The sequence below is a fragment of the Theobroma cacao genome, chromosome 9 (genome assembly GCF_053813885.1).
Source record: "Theobroma cacao isolate CCN51 chromosome 9, ASM5381388v1, whole genome shotgun sequence".
In the NCBI taxonomy this organism is placed as follows: domain Eukaryota; kingdom Viridiplantae; phylum Streptophyta; class Magnoliopsida; order Malvales; family Malvaceae; genus Theobroma; species Theobroma cacao.
The window spans coordinates 9,968,577-9,996,383 of record NC_142647.1 but is presented as its reverse complement, the minus strand read 5'-3'; the positions used below and the strand labels follow the sequence as shown (position 1 = coordinate 9,996,383).

General features: G+C 31.3%; 4 protein-coding genes across 5 annotated transcripts; 1 reads left to right on the top strand and 3 right to left on the bottom strand.

The window, feature by feature from the left end:
- Positions 1-7,557: 7,557 nt before the first annotated feature.
- On the top strand, positions 7,558-11,684 carry LOC18589058 (uncharacterized). 2 transcript variants are annotated; one of them, XM_007013869.3, is made up of 6 exons: positions 7,566-7,775; positions 8,198-8,280; positions 8,651-8,844; positions 9,858-9,942; positions 11,120-11,185; positions 11,275-11,564. In XM_007013869.3, the coding sequence occupies exons 2-6, from the start codon at positions 8,248-8,250 to the stop codon at positions 11,365-11,367; spliced, it is 471 nt and encodes a 156-aa protein (XP_007013931.1). In that variant the 5' UTR covers positions 7,566-7,775; positions 8,198-8,247; the 3' UTR covers positions 11,368-11,564. The 2 variants fall into 2 exon arrangements, with proteins under 2 accessions (XP_007013930.1, XP_007013931.1); XM_007013868.3 differs by lacking the exon at positions 8,198-8,280 and having other exon boundaries at positions 7,558-7,775; positions 11,275-11,684.
- LOC18589057 (Eukaryotic aspartyl protease family protein) lies at positions 11,561-13,024 on the bottom strand. The gene has a single exon (XM_018127816.2). It carries the CDS (start codon positions 12,923-12,925, stop codon positions 11,561-11,563), a length of 1,365 nt encoding a protein of 454 aa, XP_017983305.2. The 5' UTR covers positions 12,926-13,024.
- A 4,478-nt stretch (positions 13,025-17,502) lies between these two features.
- LOC18589054 (aspartic proteinase CDR1-like) lies at positions 17,503-18,519 on the bottom strand. Its single transcript, XM_018126806.2, has one exon. It carries the CDS (start codon positions 18,517-18,519, stop codon positions 17,503-17,505), a length of 1,017 nt encoding a protein of 338 aa, XP_017982295.2.
- Positions 18,520-24,267: 5,748 nt separating this feature from the next.
- LOC108663224 (aspartic proteinase nepenthesin-1-like) lies at positions 24,268-25,250 on the bottom strand. The gene is made up of 2 exons (XM_018126807.2): positions 24,925-25,250; positions 24,268-24,790 (listed from the first exon to the last, which is right to left on the bottom strand). Exons 1-2 carry the CDS (start codon positions 25,248-25,250, stop codon positions 24,268-24,270), a joined length of 849 nt encoding a protein of 282 aa, XP_017982296.2.
- Positions 25,251-27,807: the final 2,557 nt, after the last annotated feature.

The following is a 27,807-nucleotide window of genomic DNA, read 5'->3' as shown; positions in this document are numbered from 1 at the left end:
AAAATACTTTTTATGAGTATTAAGTTAACTGGATTTGAATCCGTATTTATATAAAATAATATTTTTATTTATATTTTATATAATTTATTAATAATTAAATTTATAAAAATATAAAAATAATAAAATTTAAATTTAAATAATAAAAAATTTAATATTAACTTAAATAACTAAAAATAAATATTCAAATAATAACTTAAACAGTATAAGTTTAATTAATTATATGAGTATTTGCATGAAATTAAAAAAAAAACTAGATTCTAAAATTATTCTAACCTCACAATTTTTTTTGAATATATATTTTATAAGTTTATATACACGAAAGTATATATTATAATTAATGATTTTATAAGTGATAATTTTTGTAACGTTAACACAAAATAGCAAGTAAATATATTATATTTAAAGTAGATATATTAAAAAAATTTATAATACTTATATTTTTTATAAATAAATATAATATATAAAATAATGTATTAAAAATATTATAAATTAATTAATAATCATAATTTTATGAATGAATTTAATTTATAATATGAATTTATATTTTATTACATGAAATTTAAAAAAAATAATCGAATTTAGATATCGAATACTTAAAGTGTAATGCCCAAATTCGATACAACAGTTAAATTACTATCCAAACTTCATTATAAAATATTTTAATTTCACGTAACCAAATCAAATATTTACAAATATCCTGTAATATGATACTCATTATCATCCCCAGATAGAAAGGGCAGCGCAAAGGGTAAGGTAAGCTCTCTCAACTTATAATAAGTTTCCATTTATTCTTGTAACAAACTACATCAGCCAATCCGAAAATAGGGTGTCGATTCAGCACGGGTAGACTTCAATACACAGTACTAAGTTGTATAGGAAGGATTGCAAGCAAGCGCCAGCCCTAATTGCGTGTTTCCATCTTAATTATCCTTTTGATTCTTGCGTGGTTGGGTGAAAAAGTGGTTGAAAAGCCCACCCCTCACGCGCACGTGCATCTACAACATTTGCCAACATTGGTGCCCACTTGGGCCTTTCCCAACAGTATTCAATTTAAGGGTACTTTCTTGTTTTCAGAAACAAACAAACAAAATTAAAGTATACAGTTCAACACAAAACACAAATAGTAATATTTTAAAACAACAACAAAAAAATGTAACTTCTGACGCAATAAAATGCATGATTTTATTGTATATATAAAAAATAATTATAATCTTTTAGCATCAAAATACAATATTTAAATGTGTGTAATTTTTTAATCATTACGTAGAATGCGTGACAGCAAATATTATTTAAATTTAAACATGTATAATTTTTTAAAATATTTACTTATTTTTTATTAAAAATGTATTGAGGGTACACTATAATTACCTTTCAAATCTTATTTTAATTTAGATAATTTTTTTTCTTTGGACAAGTATTAATTGAAGTTCTTGTTATATTCCATCTGAGCATTATTGTTGGTGGCCTGGTGATTTGAGATTATTTTTGCTTTTTCAAAAGTAGAAGTGAAAGCGAATTCATTCCTTTAACAAAGGTATGGCTAAGTTTTTGGTTCTTTTATAATTCAAATATTTTGTCATTATTTGTGATGCACAATTGACAGGTGTCATTCATAATAATTATTTAGTCATTTTCAATATAAAAAAGGCAAGAAAAAAGGGGAACCTCATAATCGTTGAAAAAAAAAAGGTAAAAAATTAGGTATTCCTGGGGATTCCTTATCTGCTCACAATTTAGATATTAGAGACAAAAGTTTTCTCATGCTGTCCTTTCCCGGGCACGAAAATCAGTTGCTTATTGTATTCTTTTTAATATATACTCGACTATGACTCGTGCATTCTACATAGATCTCTTTTTATTTTTTATTTTTTAAATATATTTTTATGACTTCTACATGATTAAAGAAAAAAGTTCTTTTGAGATTTTCTTTTACTTATATAATATACATATATGAGTATTTTTTATAAATAAGTCTGAGGTATAAGGTGTTTTTAAAAATAATTTTTTTTATAATTTTATCTGGTTTTAATCAAGAGAAAAAAAAATTAAACAAAATTATCCTTAATGAAACCAACTCATTCCCTAAGCTTCGCGTCTCAACCCGAAACCTATTAATGGGTCAAGTATGTTTAGATTTGCGTCTCAAACTAACTCATTTTTTTTAGCTTTACTCATCAGACTATTCATCTCTTGAGTATTTCTTATCAGAAAGAAAAACGTTTAAGCATTTTGAACATTTTGGAGTAATTTTTGATACACGAAGAAAATCTATGAGCGTTTTGAGCATTTTTAAACATTTTAGAGTGATTTTTGATATATAAAGAAAAACTTTCGAACATTTTAAGCATTCATATTTGTTAATTATATTGTTAAATAGAATATAATGTATCGTTTGAAGTTGTTGATCTTATTAAATAGAATTCAGTAGTTTTGGTGATTTTTGAGAATTATGTGACTAGTTTTTAAGTATTGTGTGACTGACTTTGAGCATTATGTGACTAATTTTTGATAAGGCATTACGTACTAGTTTCTGATAAGGCATTGCATGACTAGTTAATATGCATTGCGTGACTGACTTTGGGTATTGTGTGACTAGTTTTTTATAAGGTATTGCGTGATTAGTTTCTGATAAGGTATTGTGTGACTAGTTTCTGATAAGGCATTGCATGACTAGTTGATACGCATTGCGTGACTTGTTAGTAAGGCATTGCGTGACTAGTTCGTAAGGCATTATGTGACTTAGGCATTGCTTAAAAATCAGTCATGCAATGTATAAAAACTAGTCATATAATGACTAAAAACTAGTCACACAGTGATTAAGTCACGCAATACTTAAAAACTAATAAACTCATTTTTGGGGTTCTATGAATAAACCAACAAACTCAAAAACCTAAAACACATTTTTTTTTGCTAAGTCATGAAATTGTACATTTCATAAAAGATAGGTTACAAATCTCCATAACCCTCCAAAGCAAGAGAAAATATATCTCTAGCGGGAGGTCTTGTTCACTCCCCTTATACAAAAACAAAATATACCCATTTTACAAAATATTTTCTGAACAATATCAACTCAAAATCCCTAGCAAACATGCTTAACAATCATCCCAATCCTAGACACAACAAAGCCGTGAACCACCATAAAAACCCATCAAACATGCTTTAGCTGTTTTTTCTCCCTGAGCAAAATCGCTGCCTGCAAAGAGCAAAATCGTTGTTCATCGTCCTTAAGTACCTCAAGATCCACCATCCAAAAAATTAAAACAAAATAAGAAAGAGCTTGATGTCATATCTGTGAATTGGATGGCGAAATAGACATATTTGAGCAGAGAGAGAAATCGAGATTTAATTTTGAAATTTTTTTCTGAATGGCGGGAGAGAGAAAACTAAAACCATTTTAATTTATTTGAAATTGTTTAAAGGGTATTATTGTCAATTCATATAAAAAATTAACTAAAAACAGTTAAAATTATAGAGATTGTCATTTTTGAAGTCACCTTTCTATGAAGGTCATTTCTCACAATTTTCTCTATATATATTAGTAGTTAATATCATGGGCAAGGTGTGTTAATATTTGTTTTCTATTTATTTTAAATAATAATTATATATTAAATATATAGTTACATTTTTTTATTAATTTTAAATAATAATATGTATTAAACATAGAGTGACCTACTGTATAAATAATTGAAACCAGTAAAATACATCTTAGTTGAAATATTCATTAACACAAAGTTGCATTCTGTCGCTTCGTCTACGATTTGGTTTCATGTTAACAAACTTCAAAGATTGGGATTACAAGAATAAATAAGGTGAATTTACTTATGGTTTGTGAAGAAAAAGAATAGTTAATTTTTTTTAATTTTTTAAGTCAAAAAATAACATGTCGAAAATGAAAAAAATAGACAAGTAATATAAGAAAAAAAGGAAATTAAAAAAAGAAAATAGTTAGAAATTTTTTGAATGAACTATTTTTTGAATTATTTTTAATAAAAAAGATATTGTTGTGAAAATTTTAAAAAATATATCTTCTACTTACCATCTAGTCTATGCAAAGTTGTTCAAAATGTTGACCCAGCTTATTTTGAATGCTTTGTATAAATCAAAGTCCATTCTATTTTTTTTGGACAATATGGTGTTTATCATTGGACATAGAACAACTTTTTGTATATTATGAGAAAAGTTATCTTTGTACATATGTAAAAGGTTAATTAACATTAGGAAACTGAATATGCATATATGATATAATTTGTTGCTATGATATGTAATATTATTCACAATTTTTAACATTAAACATTAAAATTTTTTTATAAAATACATATTGCTCAGTTGTTTAAGAAAATTATGATATTATCATAAGAAAATCTCTACCCATTATAATTCCTGCTGCATAGTGTGGGTATCTTCTAGTGTAAAATTAAAACTCTTGAGATAAAGCAATTTAATGTAATTTTTAACTTTTTTTAATCATAAAATAAATTCAGTTAATGAAAAATACTCCTTTTGGTAGAATTAAAATTTATATTCATAAATTAAATTTTATTAAATATATAATAAACAATTTAAAAATATAATTAAAAAACAATATTTATTTTCATCAAATAAAAAATTTTGCTATAAAATTTAGAAAAAGACGTGTTTTAAGATCTGTACTCTTTTTATTAATAATATTTATTATCATGTGTGTTGTATATGAATATTTTTTTCATTTATTTGTAAATAATATAAATTTTTAAACTATAAAATTTGAAAGATAAAAATCATTCATTACTATTAAATTAAGTAAGACATTTGTTAACCATAGTCATTCAATACAATTAAAATTTATATTTATAAAATTGGATAAATTTTAATAACATTTATTATAAAAATAATTAAAATATCAATCTAAAAAATAATTAATTAAATATATCCATTTTTTAATCAAAAAAATTTTCAACATCAGTACTTATATATAAAATAAATTATAGACAAAATAATATGAGTTATGGTTTTCATAAATTTTTTAATATACACTCAATTCATAATTCAATTTTGTTTAATATATTTTAGCAAAAAAGAAATCCATAAATTGCATAAATGTGAATTTAAAGTTTTCCATGTACATTTGGACTTAATTCACGTAATGAAGGTGAAATGATATTTTGAATTTGAATCTCATCATTTAAACAAAACCATTAATTGTTGAATTTATATTATTTTATTACTACTGATAAAATAACCTGGAAAAATCAAAATCGAAGATAGTAGGAGGGTGGAGACATTTAATTAATTAGAGATGCCATAAATACGACAATAGTATTGGTGCAAAGTGTTCCCAGGGCCACCATCTCTCATGTGACGCACAGAACCAACTAACGTTCCATCTAATGCTACTTGTATTAATTAAATATTTTCATTTCAATATTATATTCTAGATAATGTCGGATCCCTTAAGCTAACTTTTATTTCTTGCTTTCAAATGTAAAAGGTTAAAAAAGATTAAAATATAAAATATGTTAATATTCTTTTTTAATAACAATAATTTTATTTGTATCATTTCTTCTTTTTTTATAATTTTTTTAAAAATAAATAACTCATAGCAAAAGTGAATGATAAAAATAATAATTAAGAGAGTCTAAATTAAATAAAGATTTTGTTGAAAAATGTTTTAAGATCTCATTTGTTAAGATTTTAAGGGATGCATGAAAAACTATCATATTCAAAAATCAAAATCAAATATTGTCTTAACATAAACATAATTTAATAACTTTTTTTAAAGAATAAAAATAATTTAATAACCATCAATTAAATTAAATAAATTCATATTAAGTTAAGTGTGATTAATTAATTAACTAATACACTTTTTTTGAAAAAACAACTTTATATTCTAATCAAATAAGGAAAACATATTCTCAAATTATCATACATCATAAGTTCCCTAACACCTACAGGTGGAGAATGAAAAATAAAAAATACCTCAATTGAACTAAAGTCTAAATTAGCCAAAGGTTGACTAATCGATTACCCTCTTGATAAATATGTAGTGTAATAATCTCCCACTGCCCCCCCATCAAGCTATGAATTGCGTTTATTAAATCTGAGTTTATGACAAGGATGAGGAGTAGAGCTGCAAGTTGACAATCCACTTGTAAAATAATCCTGTGAAAACCCAAATGCCATGCAAGATTCAAACCTTTGTATACACCCTAGAGTTATGCTCGGTATGCAATGCAAACACCCAATCTAGCAGCAAAGCCACCACAACATTGGCCAATTGAGTCATGTAGTACACCACCAGTAGTTGCTTGTCCAGTAGATTTTGATATGCACCATCAAAATTCAATACAATTCAATCATTCGATGAATGAGACCAACCTATAAGAATTTCCTCACGCCTGGTCATGGATGAAGCTGTCTCTCCCAAATGTATTCTAAGGCATTTTGTATAGCTCGAGCAAAGCTGAATATCAAATTTATACGACCCCCCAAAGATAATACTTTACCTTCAAACAAAATCATTCCTCCACTTCCACAAAAGCCAACGGACATCTCTAAATATAACAAGCCATGGAAGATTATTAACTTGCAGCTTGTTACTGCTCAGATTAAAAACAATCCAATCGAAGCAAGAAGGAATATTAAGTTGAGTAATCTCACCTTGAGATTAAAAACAATTCCAAATTGACATTGCTGTAAGACATTCACGCAACATATGTAAAATTGTCTCCTCCACATCACGACATAGTGGAGAAATATCATCATTTGACAAGTGCCTATGAACCTTCTCCTTGTTAGTCAGTAAACATTTCTGCAAACATGGTAAGAGGAAAGTCCTGATCAACTGGGGGCCACGCCACTGCCAAGCTAATTTCCAAGCCTCACAATTACTTCTTTCATTGCCTAGATTTTCTTTCCATAACATCTCATATGCTGAAGCTACAAAAAAAATTCCTTGATGAGGCAAAAGGCCAAAACGGCTTATCTAACGTAATCGTCGACAGAGAAAGAATAGAATTGGATAATAATTGTAATTCCTTGGCAGACAATATGTTAATAAGTTGAGGCTTATCCCAATCCTTGGACAACAAATAATCCTTAATGGAGCTATAATCGGCTATATTAAAACCTATCAATTTTCCCGCATTACACAAAGGCCATTCCCCAACCCAAGTGTCGTACTAAAATCTTGCCCGACAACCATCCCCGATTACCCATCTTATATTCATCTTGAAAATGCCCCAAATCCGAGAGACTAATACACTTTAATACATAATTCAATAATAAAATGTATGTGTCCGGAATCCCTCTCTCAATAGTTGTACCTTATTAAAAAACAAAACCCAAACAAGAGAGGACCCCCTTCCTCAGGCCCAAGTCTCCCAGTAACTTGGATCTCCCCTTTTTTCTTTGATTATGGATCTTAATTAATTACAACTAGCAGTCAGCAGTTGTAGTATTAACAAACAATTAATTACTAGTTTCCCCAGCCGTCAAAACTGAATACTGTATAGTAAATAATAGAAATTTGGAATTGTATCTTCAATAATCTATTTTGGGTTGGGCCTAGACAACCCTGTTGTTTCGGGTACCGTTGTAGGCCTTTTTCACTTTCCTCTCCTCCCCTCTCCCCTTCGGTTCTTCAACACGCTGGTACTACCTTAGGGTTTCACCGAGTCACACTCGTTGACCACTCCCCGGAAAAAGAGAGAGAAATGGCAAATCAAGGTGCCAAGAAGCGAAAGGAGGAGAATACTCGGCACATGGCGAATCTCCGTCGCATCATCATTGCCTGCAATGTACGTTCTCATCTCATCTTATTATTATTATTATTATTATTATTATTTATCATTTTCCCTTAATTTTTGAAATCCTACTTCATTAACTTAATCACTCGTTAGTTTTGAAATTAATTAAAAGTGTTAGATTCTGATTGAATTAGGTTTATGATTGAATTCATCGATAAGAACGTTTATGCTCAAGTGATAACATTTTGATGTACAATTAGGAAAGGCAAAACTTAATAGTTATAGATGGCATGGATTCATTTGGAATTGAATTGGATTTTGGGATTATTGTACACATTCGAACTGCACCCTTAGTTCATTGTTTTAGTCTGGCTGCACGTCTCTCCATATGTGTGATTATTGTGTATGCATGCATTATTCTCATATAAGTGAAATTTAATAACTTTGAAATTTGTGGCTGGTTGCGTAATTAGGTAATTCGCTACTGACTGTGAGCCACACTCCACAGGCTTAAGCCAATGACATGCAAGCTTGGTTACTAAACAACGGTGATTTTGTAAGTCATAACCAATTGGAAGTTGGAAACTAGTCTTAGTGTTTATCTCGGTAGTTTCTAACATCAGAATTTTTTCTTCTTTATTAATTTCATAGTAACAAAAATATGCTATGTATAGCCTTTTTTAGTTGAACATTTTGCATTTTCATTTAGTAGCATGTGTAACCTTGTCATAGTTAGCTTTTGTTTGACACACAACCATATTGAAGTTTTTGCTGTTGTTACTTTTTAGTTGATGTTGAAGAAAGAGGGGGAGGGGTGGTTGTTGGGTTGTAAGTATAATTTTATTTTCTTGTCTTGATAGTTGCATTCTTTACTTGTTAACTATCTTATTTTATTGGTTTGATGTTCTGATTTGCTGTTTATCTAGGTTATATTTGTCTTGGTTAGGATGCTGATCTTCCATTCCTCATTCACATGGAAACATTGGGTTGGTCTAGTTTTGACTTCTGCCGCTTACTTTATCCCCTATCAACAGCTTGCCCAGATGGCAAAACCTACTTATGCTAATGATGGAGAGCTTCTTGATGGTGGATTTGATATGAGTACTGGCGGAATTTGTGGGTATGTCTTTGTTGTTCAATGTTTTATATATATATATGTATATGAGGAGCTTAGTTAGTAGGACCATTCTGATTACATTCTAATTCTTTGTAAGTGAGGCAATGTGTTTAATGGATGACCACTGTGTAAGGATTTTAGGCTTAGCTACCTTAGGCAGTGAATCGTTATGACTTCACTTCAGCTTTATTTGTATGGGCTTTTATTAGGTTTTGAGAGCTCATATAATTACGCAATTGGTGATATGTTAGTGTTTTATTCTTTTTCTCCAAGAGTTTGAATACGGAGTTGAGATTTGAGATCTCCCAATCATTTTTTTCTTCTCCTTTTCTTTTTGTTTTCTATCTTAATTTCTACTGGTGCTGCATCGGAGGAGTTGCATGGCAGGTAGAATGCAAGAAGTGTAGTTCTTAGATCATAAATTTAGGTTGCCTTATTCTTTTACAAGTCTCCTTAACTGCTGTTTTATTTTACTTGTTTATTGAAGGTGTTAGGATTTTAATACTTTAAATGTGGATACTTTTCTTGTATTTAGGCAGCTATCATCAGCTAAGATATAATCTGCCAGACATGATAAAATGAGAATGTATGCTTATTGTGGGAAAGAATGAGATATTTTATTGTTTCTTATGAATGAAGTACAGTTATATACCAATGTTAGTCATGATGATTGTGTTGGGGATATAAGTGTTCAGAAAAGGAGAATTTGTCCTTCTTGATTCAAGAACTTAGGAATAAGATGAGAGGGGAGGGAGGGGATGGGAGGAGGAGAAGCCGCTTGTAGAGAATCATACTGTGTATGTTTTAAACTCTGAAATCAGGAATTCTTAATTTTCTTATCTGGCAACAATTTCATTTATGTATTAACTGGAACTGGACAGTTCAAATATTTTTGTTCATAATTAAGTTCTGTTAACATTATGAATTGATTCAATCTATCGTGTTACAATCTGTAATTGTTTTTTTTTTCTGCATGCAATAAATTACTCTGACTTACTGTTGCTCATTTCTTGCAGCTATTTACATGATGTAATCTACATTACAAGTTTTGTGCAACTGATGTCCATCATCTCTGAAAAGTTTTGGTATACATATCTGGTGGTAAGTTCTATTTACTTAGTTTGCTTATGGAAAGCACTGATCTGATACTGCCATCTTTTGATTTACTTTTGGAATGGAAGAGCATTTTGTAGTTGGGGGAGGGAGTTCATGTAATGCTTATGTGCTTTTACGTTTTCTTGAGAACAGAATGTGAAGAAAAAGTGAAGTTTCCCAAAATATCTTGGGGAAAAAATATGAAAAAATGAAAATTTTGGAAGAAATTGGCTTGGTTCATTTGACTAGGAGAGCATAATTTTGGTTTAGTAGGTTCATTTCTGCTGCTTAATATTGTCCGATTGTCTTTGGATGGTTAACTAGCCAAAAAAGGAATTTTTTAGGGCTGCTCTTTTAGTGGTAAGTTGGCTGGCATAGTACTGCCCAGATATCTTTGGCCTTTTAGCTGATCATATGGCTTAAATGGATGTTCCATTGAGAAACCTAATTTTCAGTTAGACATGTGTAGCCTGCCATCTTTCATGAAGTGTTTCGGTGCAGAGTACAGCTGAAAGTCTAAGTTCTGAAATCATTTTAGTAGTTGTAGAGCCTGAAAAGCCGTAAAATAGATTAGTGGATTGTTAGTGTTATTTAGGGACCTCTAAGGTGAACAAATTTAAGCTCATAATCTAGTCATGTCCCTTCTGTCAGACTTGTGTAGCAAAGGGTAGCTAATCTAATTGTTAAATTGCATTGACTCTCATTATGAAAGACATACACGTGTGACCATACCACATTCGTGGAGATCTATTGCATGCTACTCTTTAGACAAGAAGGCTTTGGCTTATTGGTGTGGATGGATCATGTTTCACATGAGCTTCTCATGAGAAAATATTTTTCTATTGATAGTTTCTCCTATAATATTTTTTTGCATTTCTAAGATTAACTATTTAGGTGTTTCCTTTTTCAGTGAAAAGTAATTGATTCAATGTGCTATTGATAGAGTGCATATCTTTTAGTCATTTGCCAGGTTTGTCTAGGATGTTCCAACCAAAAGGAATTGTATATTAGAATTTTAAGATGATATGAGTCTTTAAGAACAAGCATTTGCCAATGGAAAGTTTGATGCTAATATTCATTTGCTGAAATAAATTCTGATTCTGTTGTTGAATCTTTTGTAACTTACTTAGGTGGAACAAGTAATGTAATGCCAAATATTACGGAGTTTCTTGTTGCTTGTCAGATACCAGCATTTGGAGCATACAAATCATTTGGGTTCATTAGAGGATTTTTATCGCAAGGCTCAGAGGTATTTCCACATCTTCATATTCACCTTTTAAGGCAGTAGTAAAAATCATATACTGAACATAGTTTCTTTTATGATTGTGTGTGAATTAGGGAGAGGTGGAGGATGAAAAGACTCGCAAGAAAAGGGAAAAGATGGAGAAAAAGGCTTCAAGGCCAAAGTTTGTCAAGACAAGGAATAGATGAGTGAAATGAAAAAACAGAGCTCTTGGAAAGTAGTTCACTCAAAAATTTCGGAGGTTGCTTTCAAATTTTAGAACACAAATGGTATAAGTTTGACGAAACATGTCGTAGTGGTTAAGTGACCATGTAGCAGGTGTAATGATTGGAACATGACCACGCTTTTATTATTTACATGATCTGGCTCCATTAGAAACCACTAATCATCGAGGAGCTCACAATCAATCCTTTGGAAAGACAATGCCTTTCCATAAATATCATAGGCGATGTTGTAATTTTGTTGGGCCAACAGTCCAATCAAGGACAAAGTTGTTATATTGTCACCACCAGCGTAGCTTGGAAGCACAGCCATGCAAAATGCATAAGGCTGTATTTGAACAAACAAGCTTTCTGTATCTAGCACTAAATCAGCACCTCTAGCAAAGTGAAACGTTACAGCTGGAAATCCGACCAGGTCTTGACTAATTGTTCCCATGTAGCACAACGCCCATGCATTATACCAAAACCGTGTCAGCCACATGTCTAGTAGACTTTGAACTTCATTGCGAAGTGCTTCAAACCCTTGTTGCACCAGCCAAGTAGTAGCTGAACCAGAGTCAATGATCACTCCACTTTTCTTCCACATTTTCCTTTTGAATATACTTGAATCTATTGTAAGCCTTTTCTCTCCCACACTTATTCCTTCTAGAGTTACATAATATTGGCCATCGATTACTTCTAAAGGTGTTGAGTCACCTTGGAGCACAGCGCCATTGCCTAGAATCAATTTGTTATGACTATAGTTAGGATCAAAAACACTGCCAATGCAATACGAGAAGTTAGAACCCAATTGAGCTGCTAAGGATAACTTTTTGAAGCCAAGTCCAATTACTCCACTTATTTGGCGATCTTTGAAGTTTCCATTCTCTTGACTGCACCCAAATATGACGTCAGGGATGGCTGCTGAGCCCTCATCCGATGTCTTAAAAATGAGTTGCTCTCTGGCAAGGATTCCTACTGATGGATCACCGTGAACATATATCTGGTTGTATTCACACTGGTTGAGCAAGTTGCACCTGCCGCGAGGAGCATAGTGACAGAACTGAGAATTGCATGAGAGGTAAGCATATGTGGAGGATTTTTCAGGATCAAATATTGGACCAAATTGTTTAGAACATCGTTTGCAAGGAAGGCATTGAATCCACAGAAGGCTGCTTCCAGTGTCCATCACTGTGAATTGGGGAACAGGTGGTTGGCCAATAGATATATTCATAAAAAGCATGGAACCATCTACACTAGGAAGAATGTCAGCTTGGAAATCTGGGTCTGGCAAACTTCTTCTAACCTTTCTCTGAAAGTAAGTAAATCGCAGGATTGAACTTTTCATAGCACGTTCTACGCGGTTTGTGACATTGTCATTCTTACTGTAATACGGAGAGTGAATGGAATCACGGTGCACAACCTTAATGACCAGCCTTGTAGATGTCAAAGCCATTGCTTGGAAGGTCGGACTTGGTCTGGTTAAGCTTATAATGGTAAAGGTCAAGAAGAGAAAATATTGGGCACTGGCTAATGTTTGCTCCATAGCAACGCCAATGGATTCTTTTAGCTGCCCATTCAAATCTTATATATCCAACAACCAATACAGAGACATCTTGTCACACACAAGTCATTTATTCTTCAATTTACCTTTTCCTGTTTTTCTACATAAGAGGTAACATATATAATTAATGAAAGGGTTTAACGAAGATTGAATACTCAAACAACTAAAGATCATGAGCAACCTAGAAATAATGTTAATAATGATAATAATAATTATTCATATATATCTGGACTAGGATCGAAAGGCAGGGGCTAAAAGAGAATGTATATGGTTGGGAAAATCTCCAACTTGTTGTTTTGATTTAGGTTAGATGGTTTACTATATATATTTTTTAATAAGTTTTCTCTAAATGTCTTAGTTTAATTAGTTTTTGTATTATATGTACATAAAATAAAATAATTCAAATTTTGATGTTTTATGAGCTATTCATTTATCAATAAAATATTCAATTGATTTTATATTGCCTGTTAATAAAAAATGACGTTACAATTTGACTTTTATTATGTCACAATTGTAATAGCTCAACAGAAAAATTATTTACTAGCATTGAGTTAATTAACAAAATATTATGATTACCCATATTTATGTATTAGGGATTCCTTAAGGTTTAAAAACCTCATGCACTAGCAACAAATTAAGTAAAATTTTAGAAGGCAGCCAAAAAAGAAGAAAGCGAGAGATTTAATAATTTGATTTGAAGCCAACAGCCTTCGTAGTTTTTGACTTTGTATCAAATTATACACCTACTCTTATAACTAAATCCAACTCTGTGTATATATAATAATAATAATCCTAGTGCATTAATCCCCTGAACTAGGGGTTTTGTTCCTCTATTAATCCTGATCATGGCATCTAAATACACCCTAGCCTTTCTTCTTGCTGTTGTCTTTGTTCAAACTCTGCCCACATTCCAATCACTTGGAATTCCAACGGAACCAAGAGAAGAGCTCATCTCGATGTTCAAGCCATCAGAAATCAACGCCATTATAGAAGTTGATGGGATTATCGACGCTGTGTGGGATGCTGGCTTCAAAATCATGTCTCTAATTCTCCAAAACCATCTCCACACCGTTGTTCCATTCGGTGGTACGTATCCTGCTGGCTGTCGCCTTTGTTATGCCACAGACAGTGTGATCATATACAACAACAATACAATCACCATATTTGTTCCGGTGGACGAATCTTTCTCGGATTATGAAAATTGGAAGGTGTTGGAGTACCAGTTTGTGATTGCCAAGGTCGATAAAGAAGCTTTCAATTCAGGGTCCGTACAAAGGGGTTCCGAGTTGCTCACATGCCATTCCTATCGCAATGTCCTTGTTACTGGTTACGGATCCATCAACAATGTTAACATCACACATTGGAACATCTACAATGACGGACACATCATTGTTCATGGAGTTCAGAATTTTTTCAATTATCGCTTTGGGAGTCTTTAAAGAATACTTAATTAATCAAACTTTTAAGGAGATCGATTCAGAAATTTTACTTATTTATTTTAGTTAGAGTTAGATTTTGCTGATTGTGGTTGTTATTATTAGTCTTAAACTATTGGCTCAAAGCTAGTTGCACCATTTTTGTTTTTACTTGATTTTACATTAATTTGCATTATATCCATGTGTTTAATTAAAGTAGGATCTATTATTGTTGAGAATGCAAAATGTCACCCTAATTACTGCACCAAATGCATGAAACAATTTATTTTGGTAATTAAATGTGCTCATTAAGCGAGAAAAATATAGGTGTGTGGTATACATCCTATTTAGTAGACGGTGAATTTGCATGAATGGAATTGAAAATTTAACAAGCTTTTTTAATGAGAGTAAAAATTACAATAACTATCAAATAATTTTCAAATTCAATGTATAACGCATGACATATATGTGGAAAAAATTAACAAACAAATTAATTAATTAATTAATGGTGTGTTTTTATTAATTGATTAAATTTGACTTATATTTTAAATAAGCAATTAGGAAGAAATAGACCTATGCTCACCCAATAAGTCATAGTATAACATAAATTGAAGATAAAGTAATTTGGTAGCTAAGATTGCTGTCACATGACAAGGGAAGGGACCTAATCAGCTTGATTGTAGTGTAGACAAACTGGAGACATTCTAGTGATCGAAGACGAGCCAACACAAATACTCGTGAATTTATTGCTTTAATGTGTGTGGTATAATTTATTGCTTTTTGTTCTTTGTTTCTTTTTGCCTCTTTCTTGCTCTTCCCATGTATTATGACTAGCCCTTTAGTCTATTATTCTTGATGCCTATTTTAACCATGATGGCTTTTTATGGTCAACATTTTCTTGGACAGTGCCTAAGACGCTGCGGAAATGGTCTTTCATCTTCAATATTCCATCACAAGTGTTATTCAGACGGTCTTCTCACTTCCGGAAGAGATCGATTAAGGACTAAAACTGAAACCCCAAATAAAGTTCCAATCTCCATTTTGTGCATCAGTTGGCATTTGTCAGTTTCATAAGATTGTATAGTCTTTTACCATCGAACAGTAATTTAGGAAAGAGGATGGTCTTACTGTATTTGATAGCCTACTAATTGAACTATTATGATGATGGAAATTGGTTAATGGAATTCTCTATCTTCTGCATATTGAATAAAAAAAAATTATTTTTCTTTTGAATTGTGAAGAAGAGGGATTTAAAGATGACTCTTTAAAGTAAAGAGAGATATATATCCAACATTAAGTCAAGTACCTAAATTCTAATAGATGGTTAATTTCAATTTTACAAAATATATGTTAAAACCAATTATTTAATTAATTAAGAAAAAAAGAGACAATAATATACTAACAAGGTAAACTATAATTTCCATTGGTATTTGGCTTAGTTAAGATGATAAGATTGAGACGAGAATTGGATAGAGTTCTTAAATTTGAACTATAAAATTTTCTTTTATACAAAGAAAAAAAAATATAATTGACATTGGTGTTCTAAATATTTATGTCAAGTCCATAAGAATAATTACACCTTTTGATTGGGAATAATTACACCTTTTGATTAATAAAGAAGAAATACAAGCAATAAAAAAAAAAAACTATAATTTCCAGTGGTTTCCCGGTAATTGATGTCAAGTCCACCTATACTTTTACCTAAAAAAGAATTTAACTTCTGTTGAGACTCCAAGCTATATATATTTTATGAAGTTTGATGGTCACATGCATTAGCCCCTATTTTGTGTTGTGTCATGGCTTCCAAGCGTTTCCTTTATTCTATCATCTTCCAGTGTTTCCTCTATGCCATTGTCTTCCTACTTATTCATCGTCCTCAAACTTCAATTAATGAAACTAATACCTCGCAGCATGTCTCGACTGAAAGCGATGGTTTGAGCTGGGACCAGCTTTACTCCAATTTCAAACCAAGACCAGATAGCCCTAAAGTAGTTATACAAGTTGATAAGATCACAAAAGCTCTATGGCGTACGGGTTTCAAACTCATGGCATTGATTCTTGACAGAAATCTTCCTTCTCTCATACCTTATGCAGATTCAGATTCAGGTTTTAGAACTCGAAATGATGGTATCTACGAAAAAAATAACAACACTATTACTTTATACAACGGCAGCAAAATCACCATATTTGCTCCTCCGGATGAGGCTATCTCATTTAAAGAATGGGAACGAACACGTTATCATTATCAAATTGTAGCTATGAAAGTCGATAGTGGAGATTTTTCAGACTGCTTAAGGCTGCCATCCTTTAGTCGCCATGGGGGCACGGGCATGTTAATGGCAGACTACGCCGATGAGATCCCTATGATTAACCTTGTTAGAATTACCCATTGGAACATCTACAATGACGGTAATGTGATTGTTCATGGGGTCGAAGAAAACTTTAATCCGTTAGTAGCATTGGATATGCTGTTTTTCACTTGTAAACGAGGATAAATTGTTCTAATATTATTGCTGTTTTTATATAAAAATAGGGGATATTTTAAATTATTTGATTTTTGTCACCCTTTGTTTTTTGTGTTTTGAATAACTGTTTTCACTTTTCGCTACGAAAAACAAATGATATATGTAACAGTCACATCAATGATACTTAATTATTAGATTATGGTGCTTTTTTCGTTTTTTGTTATCAAAAGTTCAATAATTTTGTCACCTGAATATCAATTGTTTAGTGCAAAACGAGATGATACATGAGCAGTCTTTGATCCTTCGGTTTTAATGTTTTCTTGAAATTCCTTCATACTCCTATATCTTTGTTCTTGTACATATATATATATATATATATATACACACACACTATACTATATTTTTTCTGGTTTAGTAACAAGTTTTCCTCTTCGTTTCTAGGCATACAGAAATTCATAACTCTAAGAAAAGAAGCCAAGGAGAAGAGAAGATGCACGGATGTATAATAATTCGTTTGTATAATAGTTTTTTTTTCATTTTTTAATGATGATAAAATAGTTGAAGTTAGATTTTTATGAATTAATGTACTCAATCTTGAAAAAGTGTCTAAATATAATTATTTAATTTAAATTAATAAAAAAGTTTTTTTTTTATAGAATAGGCAAATACACTTCATCAATCAGTCCTCTAGGAGTTGACAATCTATTCTTAGGAAAGACAATTTATTTTCATTAATGTCGTAAGCTACATTGTAATTTTGTTGTGCCATCAAGCCGATTATAGTTTGATTGCCATCAATTGGTAACACAGCCAAGCAAAATCTATCAGGTTCGATTTGAGCAAATAAGCTCGACGTGTCTAGCACCAATTCAGCTTCTCCAACAAAGTGAAATGTCACTGTTGGAAATCCCTCGAGGTCTTGATTTATTGTTCCATTGTAGCACACTGCCACAAGATCAAGATCTGGATCAAGTTGTATAGAACTCTGAGTCAACCAGGGATTTAGTAGACTTTGGACTTTATTGAATAGTGCATCATATCCTTCTTTTACCATCCAAGTAGAAACTGAACCGGAGTCGATGACCACTCCACTGTCCCTACCCGTCCTTCTGAATATATTAGGATTTATTGGAAGTTTTTCTTCTCCGACACTAATGCCTTCAAGAAGAACATGATAGTCCCCATCAATCACTTCCAAACGGGTTGAGTCTCCCTCGACTCCAGCTCCATCACCCAGAACCAATTTGTTATAAATATAGCTAGGGTCAGAAACGTTGCCACCGATACAATATGAGAACTTAGCTAGTCGGGTAGCCAATGAAGTGCGTAGGTAGCCAAGTCCAAATACTCCACTCATTAGCCTATTACTCCTTTGGAGGTCTCCATTATTGGAACCGCAACCAAATATCACATCATGCAAAACAATCAAACCATCATCTGATGTTCTAAAACTAAGTTGCTCCTTGGCAAGGTTTCCTTTTGAGCCAACACCCCTACGATATTTCTGGCGGTAAGAACATGGATCTGACGAGGTGCACGAGGTGTTAGGACGTTTGGAAGAGATACAATCCTCACAAGTGCATGGCAATACCTTATATGTGGAGGAGCTTCTTGAATCATATATTGGACTATACTGATTGGAGCATCGACGACAGGGTTGACGTTGAACCCATAGAAGGCTGCTTCCAGTGTCCATTATTGCTAACTGAGGAATAGGTGGTTGGCCTATAGAGAAATTTACTAAAAAAAGGTAATTACTAGGAACAAGGTCAGCCTCGATGTCCGTGGTTGACAAAGTTCTTCTAATTTGCATGGTGCGTTTTAGGCGGGTTGTGAAGTCTTCACTTCTATTGTGATAAGGAGAATGAATAGAATCTCGATGGGTGAGATTAAGGACCAACCTTCTTGGATCAGATGGTATTGCTCGAATGATTGGACTACTTAGGCATATAATTGTAAAGGAAAAAATAAAGAGAAATTGGATTTGTTCCATTGCTGTGTATTCAAAGGCGTTTCTAGATTGGCGAGACTCAATATGAGATGAGATTTGAGTTGAGTTGAATTGGTATAGGTATAGTCATCCTTTATATAGGCATAGGCAGACAAAGTTGCAGATCATGAACTGCCAACTTTGCCTAGAAATAATAATAATAATATATTATATATATGTATGGACTAGGAAAGGTAGGCAAGCAAATTTGCCAAGGAATAAATGAACATTGAATATTCAAAGAGCTAAAGATCATGAGCGGCAAAAAGAGAATGGACTAGGAAAGGTAGGTAAGCAAATTTGCCTAGGAATAAATGAACATTGAATACTCAAAAACTAAAGATCATGAGCAGCAAAAAGAAAATGTGGTTAGGAAAATGTTCAACTAGTTGGTTTGATCTAGGTTAGATGGTTTCTTGTGTATATTATTTAATAAGTTTTCTCTGAATGTTTTACTTTAGTTAGTTTTTGTAAAGCTTTATACTGATCTATTAATATTATATGTATATAAAATTAAATTATTGAAATATTGAAGTTCTCTGAGCCATTCATTTATCAATTAAATCATTCTAATTTATAATGAAAATTGATTTTATATTGCCTGTCAACCAAAATTGGCATATTATAATCTGACTTTTATCATGTAACAATTATTTTAGCTCAACAGAAACTTTATTTACTAATTAACAGAATATTCTGATCATTCATATTTTTGAAATTTAAAAATAGCCTAGTAATGTTTTTTAAATAGTTGTTGTTAAAGAGTAGTCAATCAAAAAGTTTTGTGTTCTTGTAATAAAGTAGTTAGGAGATAAAAAATGGAAAGTTAGTTAATATAAAATGAGAAATAGTACAAGTTAATAAAGAAAACATGGTACATTTAAACAAAAGTTGACATGTTAGTTATGACATATCTTCCTAGTGTCCTTACTAACAAAAGGTGACATGTTAGCTGTGACATATCTTCCTAGTCTAGTTTACCAACTTCCCAAACCGGTTAATTGTTGTTAGATAATTTTAGGCCCTTATACTTAACAACAAAACACCAAGTGCCAACATCATCCCAGCCAGTACATGCCCACCACATTTACTTACACATATACAAAAGAGAAACAAAACAGATAACCACAGAGCGCAGCCAGGCGCGAGAATAGGTCTGAGGGGCCGAAACGGCCACAAAAGAGGAAACCAAATTCTACGAGACCTGCAAAAAGAACCTAAACCTTACCAGCTGATTTTCAACAAAAAGAATATACCAAAGAACACCTTTAAATTTACAGTAGGTGATGCAGCTGCACATCAGCTGCCATTCTAACAACAACTGTACAACCTATGTATATACAAATTAAATGGATTGAAGCTCTTTAGTGCCGTGTTCTTCATTCTTCTGCACCTTCTCGCTGATGATCAATGGTCTTCACTTTTTCTTTATCATATTTCTTATACTCCCCTCAAGATGAGTGTGTATATTTAAAGCACTCGTTTTGTTAAGCAATTTGGTAAACATATCAGCAATTTCTAGATCAATTTTAGCCTACCTTGTTATAATGATTGCGGTTGATGCTCTCTCTAATGAAGTGACAATCCATCTCATTATGCTTTACCCTTTCATGGAAAGTGGAGTTTGTACTAAGGGTGAGCATTATTTGTTTAAAACGGTTAATTTGTTTAAGAAATAGTATTAACCGATTTAACCGACCTTTTTAAAAAAATTAAACAAACTAGACCAACTTTAATCGCTTAAATCGGTTAACCAATTAAACCGATTTTTTTTTACTTTTTTCTGTTTTTTTAAAACTTATTTAATAATATATTAATAACGTACTTTATGTTACCACATATTACATTATTACATATGATTTTACTAATATACTAATATAGTATTTTGTTAATATATAATTTTTGATTAATTAGTATATTGTTATTGGCTAATTAGTATATTAATAAGTATACTATATAATATATGTAGTATATTGTTATATATTATAATATAATAACATTAACTTATTAAGTCATTAATATATCTATATATAATATATTAATAAGTTATTTGATTTAATTACTAATATAAGTTATACTATTGTATAATAATAATATTAGTCTAAGTTTTTTTTTGACATTTGAATATTATTAGTATATTACTATAGTATAAGGTACTTTAATAATATAAGTAATATTACTATAGTATACTAATATTAATAATTTAATTAAACTTACTCTATTAATATAAATAATACTATATTATTATAATTTATTAATAACTTATAAAAAGTAAGTTACTGTATTTGATAGCCTACTACTTGAACTGTTATGATGATGGAAATTGGTTAATGGAATTCTCTATCTTTTGCATATAAAAAAAAATTGTTTTTCTTTTTAATTATGAAGAAGAGGGATTCAAATATGACTCTTTTAAAAAGAGAGAGATATATATACATCCAACATTGAGTCAAATACTTAAATTTTAATAGATAATTAATTTCAATTTTACAAAATATATATGTTAAATTAAATTATTTAATTAATTAAGAAAAAAAGGATAACAATCTACTAACAAGGTAAACTATAATTTCCATTGGTATTTGGCTTAGTTAAGATGATAAGATTGAGACGGGAATTGGATAGAGTTCTTAAATTTGAATAATAAAATTTTCTTTTATACAAAGAAAAAAAATATAATTGACATTTATGTTCTAAATATTTATGTCAAGTCCATAAGAATAATTCATTTTTGGTTGGGAATAATTACACCTCTTGATTAATTAAGAGAAAAATACAAGCAACAAAGAAACTATAATTTCCAGTGGTTTCCCGGCCATCGATGTCAAGTCCATCTATACTTGTACCTAAATAAGAATTTAACTTCTGTTGAAACTCCAAACTATATATATTTGATGAAGTTTGATGGTCACATTAGCCCTTGTTTTTGTATCGTGTCATGGCTTCCAAGCGTTTCCGTTATTTTGTCATCTTCCAGTGTTTCCTCTATGCCATTATCTTCCTACTTATTCATCGTCCACAAACTTCACCTAATGAAACTAATACCTCGCAGCATGTCTCGACTGAAAGCGATGGTTTGAGCTGGGACCAGCTTTACTCCAATTTCAAACCAAGACCTGATAGCCATAAAGTAGTTATACAAGTTGATAAGATCACAAAAACTCTATGGCGCACGGGTTTCAAACTCATGGCAGTAATTTTTGACAAAAATCTTCCTTCTCTCGTACCTTATGTAAATTTAAATTTAAGTTTTGAAACCTGAAAAGATGATATCTTCAAAAAAAAAAAAAATAATAATAATAACAACACGATTACTCTATATAAAGACAGCAAAATCACTATATTTGCTCCTTTGGATGAGGCTATCTCATTCAAGCAACGGGAATGAACATATTATCAATATCAAATTGTAGCTATGAAGTCGATAACGGAGATTTCTTAACTGCTTAATGCTGCCGTTCTTTAATCACTATCTGCACACGCTAATGGCAAATTATGTCGATGAGATCCCTTCGATTAACTATGTTGAAATCGCTCACTAGAATATCTACAATGATGGTAGTGTGATTGTTCACGAGTCAAGAAAAGCTTTAAGCCTATAATAGCTATGGAAATGAAGTTCACTTGCTCGTTATGTAAGACATCATTTTTCTTAAAATTGAGGATAAATTGTTTTAATATTGTTGTTGTTTTTTATATGAAAATAGGTGATATTTTAACTTGATTGTTTTCACTTTTCCTTTTTTTTAAAAAAATTGTTTTCACTTTTTGGTATGAAAAACATATGATATATGCAATAGTTGCATCAATAGTATTTTTTTTAAAAAAATTCACTTAAATGGTACTTAATTATTAGATTATGGAAGGTTTTTTTTTTTGTTGTTTTTGTTATTTACCTTTTTATCATCTCTTATGATTGACCTTCCTGATATGGATTTTAGGTGATTTTTCAGCTCTATAAACATGCGTTATAATAATAATAATAATAATAATAATAATAATAATAATAATGTATATTTATAGAGGAAGTAAAATGTAACTTCTTGTAATTAAGTCCCATGTTTAACAATTTTTTAAAAAGTAAAAACCAAACAAGAGTAGATAATTAAGTATTAGAGGCAATAGAATCAAAAGTTACTAGTCATGTCTTGGAAAGTATAAGTATTAGATATGAGATAACTATGTTACTAGTGTTGGGAACGTACTTTGAAAGTTTTTGGAGTAGAAAATATTCAAATGGCTTGTACAAAACAATGAGAAATTGTAAGTACTAAGTAGCATTATCTCTTCAAAATAGAGTGTGTTGTGTGATACCCAACATCCCACATCTGATGTGAATGTGATTATTAAAACTTATATAATAATCAAAGCCCACCACTACTAGCAACTTGAGTTTAAGCTTTTGAGGGTCACGTGGTTTAAGTTCAAAAAATTGTTGAGCCAGTAGTTGGACTTGAGTCGTTACAAATAGTATCAGAGCTTGTACCAGTCCGATGTGAGCTTTCACATTGCTCTAGTGAGATCTTGGTCCCGTGGATGTGATGTGTGGCCTTGATGAGGACATCAAGGATTTGAGTGGGTGAGATTGTAATACTCAACATGACCTTGATGAGGACATCAAGGATTTGAGTGGGTGAGATTGTAATACTCAACATCCCACATCTGATGTGAATGTGGCCCAAAAAAAGTTTAAGTTCAAGTGGTTGGACTTGGGTCGTTATATGTTGTGTGCCTAAACTATAAACATTTGGGACTTGTTGATTGGGTCGGGTGGTACTGTTGTATTACTTTGGTGTATATGCTAAGCTGAGAGTTTTAACTCCATATGCTCTACATATAAGAGCATAAAGGCTTCAAAACTTAGTTTTATGTAAGGAGAGGTTGTCAATGAAATCTAGCCTACTCCTTTTTTATGATTTGGTATAAGTTTTGTTTAAAAAAGTTTAATAATTTTGTCACCTATATGTCAATGCGTATTTAATGACATGAAACATGAGCTGTACATATTTGTATCCTTTGCTTTTAATGTTTTCTTGAAATTCCTTCATACTCCTATATCTTTCTTCTTATACATATACTATACTATACTATACTATATTTTTGCTGATTTAGCTAAACAAGTTTTCTTATTCTCTCTTCTGGTTTCTAGGCAAATAGAAATTTATAACTCTGCATATGGAAGTACCTGGCGTGGAAGAAATGAAACAATCAACAAGAAAGGAATTAATTAATTACAATGGAGAAGATGCACTGATATATTATAATTTTTCAATATATAAAGGAAATTGATTGTCATTAATAATTAGCTCTTGGTTGAAGTTAGTTTCTTTTTTCTTTCATTTTTTAATCTAGAATAGTTGAAGTTAGTTCTATGAGTTAATTTATTCAATCTCAAAAAACAAAAATTATTAATTTAAATTAATAAAAAGGCAAGCAACGGGCAAATGCACTTCATCAGTCGTCTAGGAGTTCACAATCTATTCTTTGGAAAGACAATTTCTTTCCATTAATGTTGTAAGCTACATTGTAATTTTGTTGTGCCATCAAACCGATTAAAGAGTAGTTGCCCTTACTTTGTTGCACAGCAAGGCAAAATTCATTAGGCTTCATTTGAATAAACAAACTCTGCGTATCTAGCACCAATTCAGCTCCTCCAACAAATTGAAATGTCACTGTTGGAAATCCAATGAGGTCTTGATTTATTTTTCCCTTGTAGCACACATCATCAATTTGTGTCAACCAGGGATTTAGAAGACTTTGGACTTGCTTGCCAACTGCATCATACCCTTCCTTTATTAGCCAAGTAGAAACCGTACTGGAGTCAATAATCACTCCGAAGTTCTCCTTTATCCTTCTGAATATATAAGGATTTATTGGAAGCCTTTGCTTTCCGACACTAATGCCTTCAAGAAGAACATGATAGTGGCCATCGATTACTTCCAAAGTTGTTGAATCTCCTTCGACCCCATCTCCATCCCTAGAACCAATTTGTTATGAATATAGTTAGGGTCTGAAACGTTGCTGATACAATATGAGAACTTAGCAAGTCGAGTTGCCAATGATGTGTGTTGGAAGCCAAGTCCAAATACTCCGCTCATGAGCTTATTAAACCGTTGGAGGTCTCCATTATTGGAACTGCACCCAAATATAACATCATGCAGGACAGCCAAACCATCATCTGATGTTCTAAAACTAATTTGCTCTTTGGCAAGGGTTCCTATTGAATCGACAAAGTTAAGATATTGCTGGTGATACTGACATGGGTCGGACGAGGTGCATGAGGCAGTAGGAGGTTGTAAATAGATACAATACACAGAAGTGCATGGCAATATCGTATATGTGGAGGAGCTTCTTGAATCATATATTGGACTATACTGTTTAAAGCATCGACGGCAAGGTTGACATTGAACCCATAAGAGGCTGCTTCCAGTGTCCATTATTGCTAGTTGAGGAATAGGTGGTTGGCCTATAGAGAAATTTACTAAAAAAAGGAAACCGCTTGGATGAATGTCAGGTTGAATATCAATGGTGGGCAAAGTTCTTCTAATCTGCATGGTGTGTTCTAAGCGGGCGGTGAAGTCTTCTCTCTTATCGTATTAAGGAGAATGAATGGAATCTCGGTGGATGAGATTAATGACCAACCTTGTTGGATCAGATGATGTTGCCAAAATAATTGGATTGCTTAAGCTAAAGGTAAAAAAGAAGATTTTTAAGGTAAAAAGGAAGAGAGATTGGATTTGTTCCATTGCTGTGTAGTCTAAGGCGTTCTTAGGACTCAATATGATATTTGAGTTGAGTTGAATTGGTATTGTTATAGTCATCTTATATAGGCATAGGCAGGCAAAGTTGCCTAGGATTTAATGAACATTGAATACTCAAACAACTGAAGATCATGAGCAACCTAAAAACAATAATAATAATTATAAGCATGGACAAGCAAAGCTGCCTAGGATTTAATGAACCTTGAATAGTCAAACAACTAAAAGATTATGAGCTACCTAAAAACAATAACAATAATTGTAAGCAAAGTTGCAGGATTTAATGAACATTGAATACTGAAACAAAAGAGAATGTCATTGGGAAAATGTTCAACTAGTTGTTTTGATCTAGGTTAGATCGTTTATTATGTATATTATTTAATGAGTAAAGTTTTCTCTAAATGTTTTAGTTTAGTTAGCTTTTGTAAAGCTTTACACTGATCTATTATTATATGTATATAAAATAAAATTATTGAAATATTTCAGTTATATGAGCCATTCATTTATCAATTAAATCATTCTAATTTATAATGAAAATTGATTTAACATTGCCTGTCAACCAAAATGGGCATTATAATCTGACTTTTTTCATGTAACAGTTATTTTAGCTCAACAGAAAATTTATTTACTAATTAACAAAATATTCTGATCATTCATATTTTTGAAATTTAAAAATTGCCTAGTAATGTTTTCTAAATAGTTGTTGTTAAAGAGTAGCCAATCAAAAAGTTTTGTGTTCTTGCAATGAAGTAGTTAGGAGATAAAAAATGGAAAGTTAGTTAATATAAAATGAGAAATAGTACAAGTTAATAAAGAAAACATGGTACATTTAAACAAAAGTTGACATGTTAGTTATGACATACCTTCCTAGTCTCCATACAAACAAAATTTGACATGTACATGTTCGCTGTGACATATCTTCCTAGTCTAGTACACCAACTTCCCAAACCGGTTAATTGTTGTTAGATGATCTTAGGCCTTTATGCTTAACAACAAAACACAAGTGCCAACATCATCCCAGCCTGTGCATGCCCACCACATTTACTTACACATATACAAAAGAGAAACAAAACAGATAACCACAGAGGGCAGCCAGGCGCGAGCATAGGTCTGAGGGGCCAAAGCGGCCACAAGAGAGGAAACCAAATTATACGAGACCTGCAAAAAGAAACCTAAACGTTATCAGCTGATTTTCAACAAAAAGAAAATACCAAAGAACACAATTAAATTTAGAGTAAGTGATGCATATGCACATCAGCTGCCACACTAACAACAACTGTACAACCTATGTATATACAAATTAAAGGGATTGAAGCTATTTAGTGCCGTGTTCTTCATTGTTCCGCATCTTCTAGCTGATAATCAATGCCTTCACTTTTTCTTTATCATATTTCTCATACTCCCCTCAAGATGAGTGTGTATATTTAAAGCACTCATCTTGTTAAGCAAGCTTTGAAAAGGTGTTAGTTGCAATGCTTTGGTAAACATACCAGCAATATGTAGATCAATTTTAACCTACCTTGATAAAATGATTGCGGTTGATACTTTCTCTCTAATGAAATGACAACTCATCTCCTTGTGCTTTATCCTTTCATACAAAGTGGAGCTTTTATTAGGAGTGGGCGTTCAATTAAAACGATTAATTTGTTCAAGAAATGACATTAACTGACTTAATCGACTTTTTAAAAAAAAATAATTGAACCAAACCAATATAAGAACTTTAACCGATTTTAAATTAACCGACTTTAGTCGGTTAAATCAGTCAACCGATTTAACTGAATTTTTTAACTTTTTTTTGTTTTTTAATTTATTTAATAATATATTAATAATATACTTTATGTTACCACATATTACATTATTACATATAATTTTACTAATATACTAATATAGTATATTGTTAATATAAAATTTTGGACTAATTAGTATATTAATAAGTATGCCATATAATAGATGTAGTATGTTGTTATATATTATAATATAATAACATTAACTCATTAAGTCATTAATATATCTATATATAATATATTAATAAGTTATTATATTTAATTACTAATATAAGTTATATTACTATATAATACTGAAATTAATATAAATTACTTTAATAATATAAGCTATATTACTATAGTATACTAATATTACCAATTTAATATAAGTAATGCTATATTACTATAGTTTATTAACAACTTATAACAAGTAGGTTACTATATATAGTCTATATTCTATAGCATATGGACTA

Excerpts from the sequence above, each read along its gene's own strand:
- LOC18589057 (XM_018127816.2), bottom strand. The coding sequence starts at position 12,925 with ATGGAGCAAACATTAGCCAGTGCCCAATATTTTCTCTTCTTGACCTTT.
- LOC18589054 (XM_018126806.2), bottom strand. The coding sequence starts at position 18,519 with ATGGACACTGGAAGCAGCCTTCTATGGGTTCAACGTCAACCCTGTCGT.
- LOC108663224 (XM_018126807.2), bottom strand. The coding sequence starts at position 25,250 with ATGGACACTGGAAGCAGCCTCTTATGGGTTCAATGTCAACCTTGCCGT. Across the intron at positions 24,791-24,924 it reads AATAATGGAGACCTCCAACG|GGATGGAGATGGGGTCGAAG; the intron begins GTTTAATAAGCT and ends AATTGGTTCTAG.
- LOC18589058 (XM_007013868.3), top strand. The coding sequence starts at position 7,692 with ATGGCAAATCAAGGTGCCAAGAAGCGAAAGGAGGAGAATACTCGGCAC. Across the intron at positions 9,943-11,119 it reads TTTGGTATACATATCTGGTG|ATACCAGCATTTGGAGCATA; the intron begins GTAAGTTCTATT and ends GTTGCTTGTCAG. Across the intron at positions 11,186-11,274 it reads TTTTATCGCAAGGCTCAGAG|GGAGAGGTGGAGGATGAAAA; the intron begins GTATTTCCACAT and ends TGTGTGAATTAG.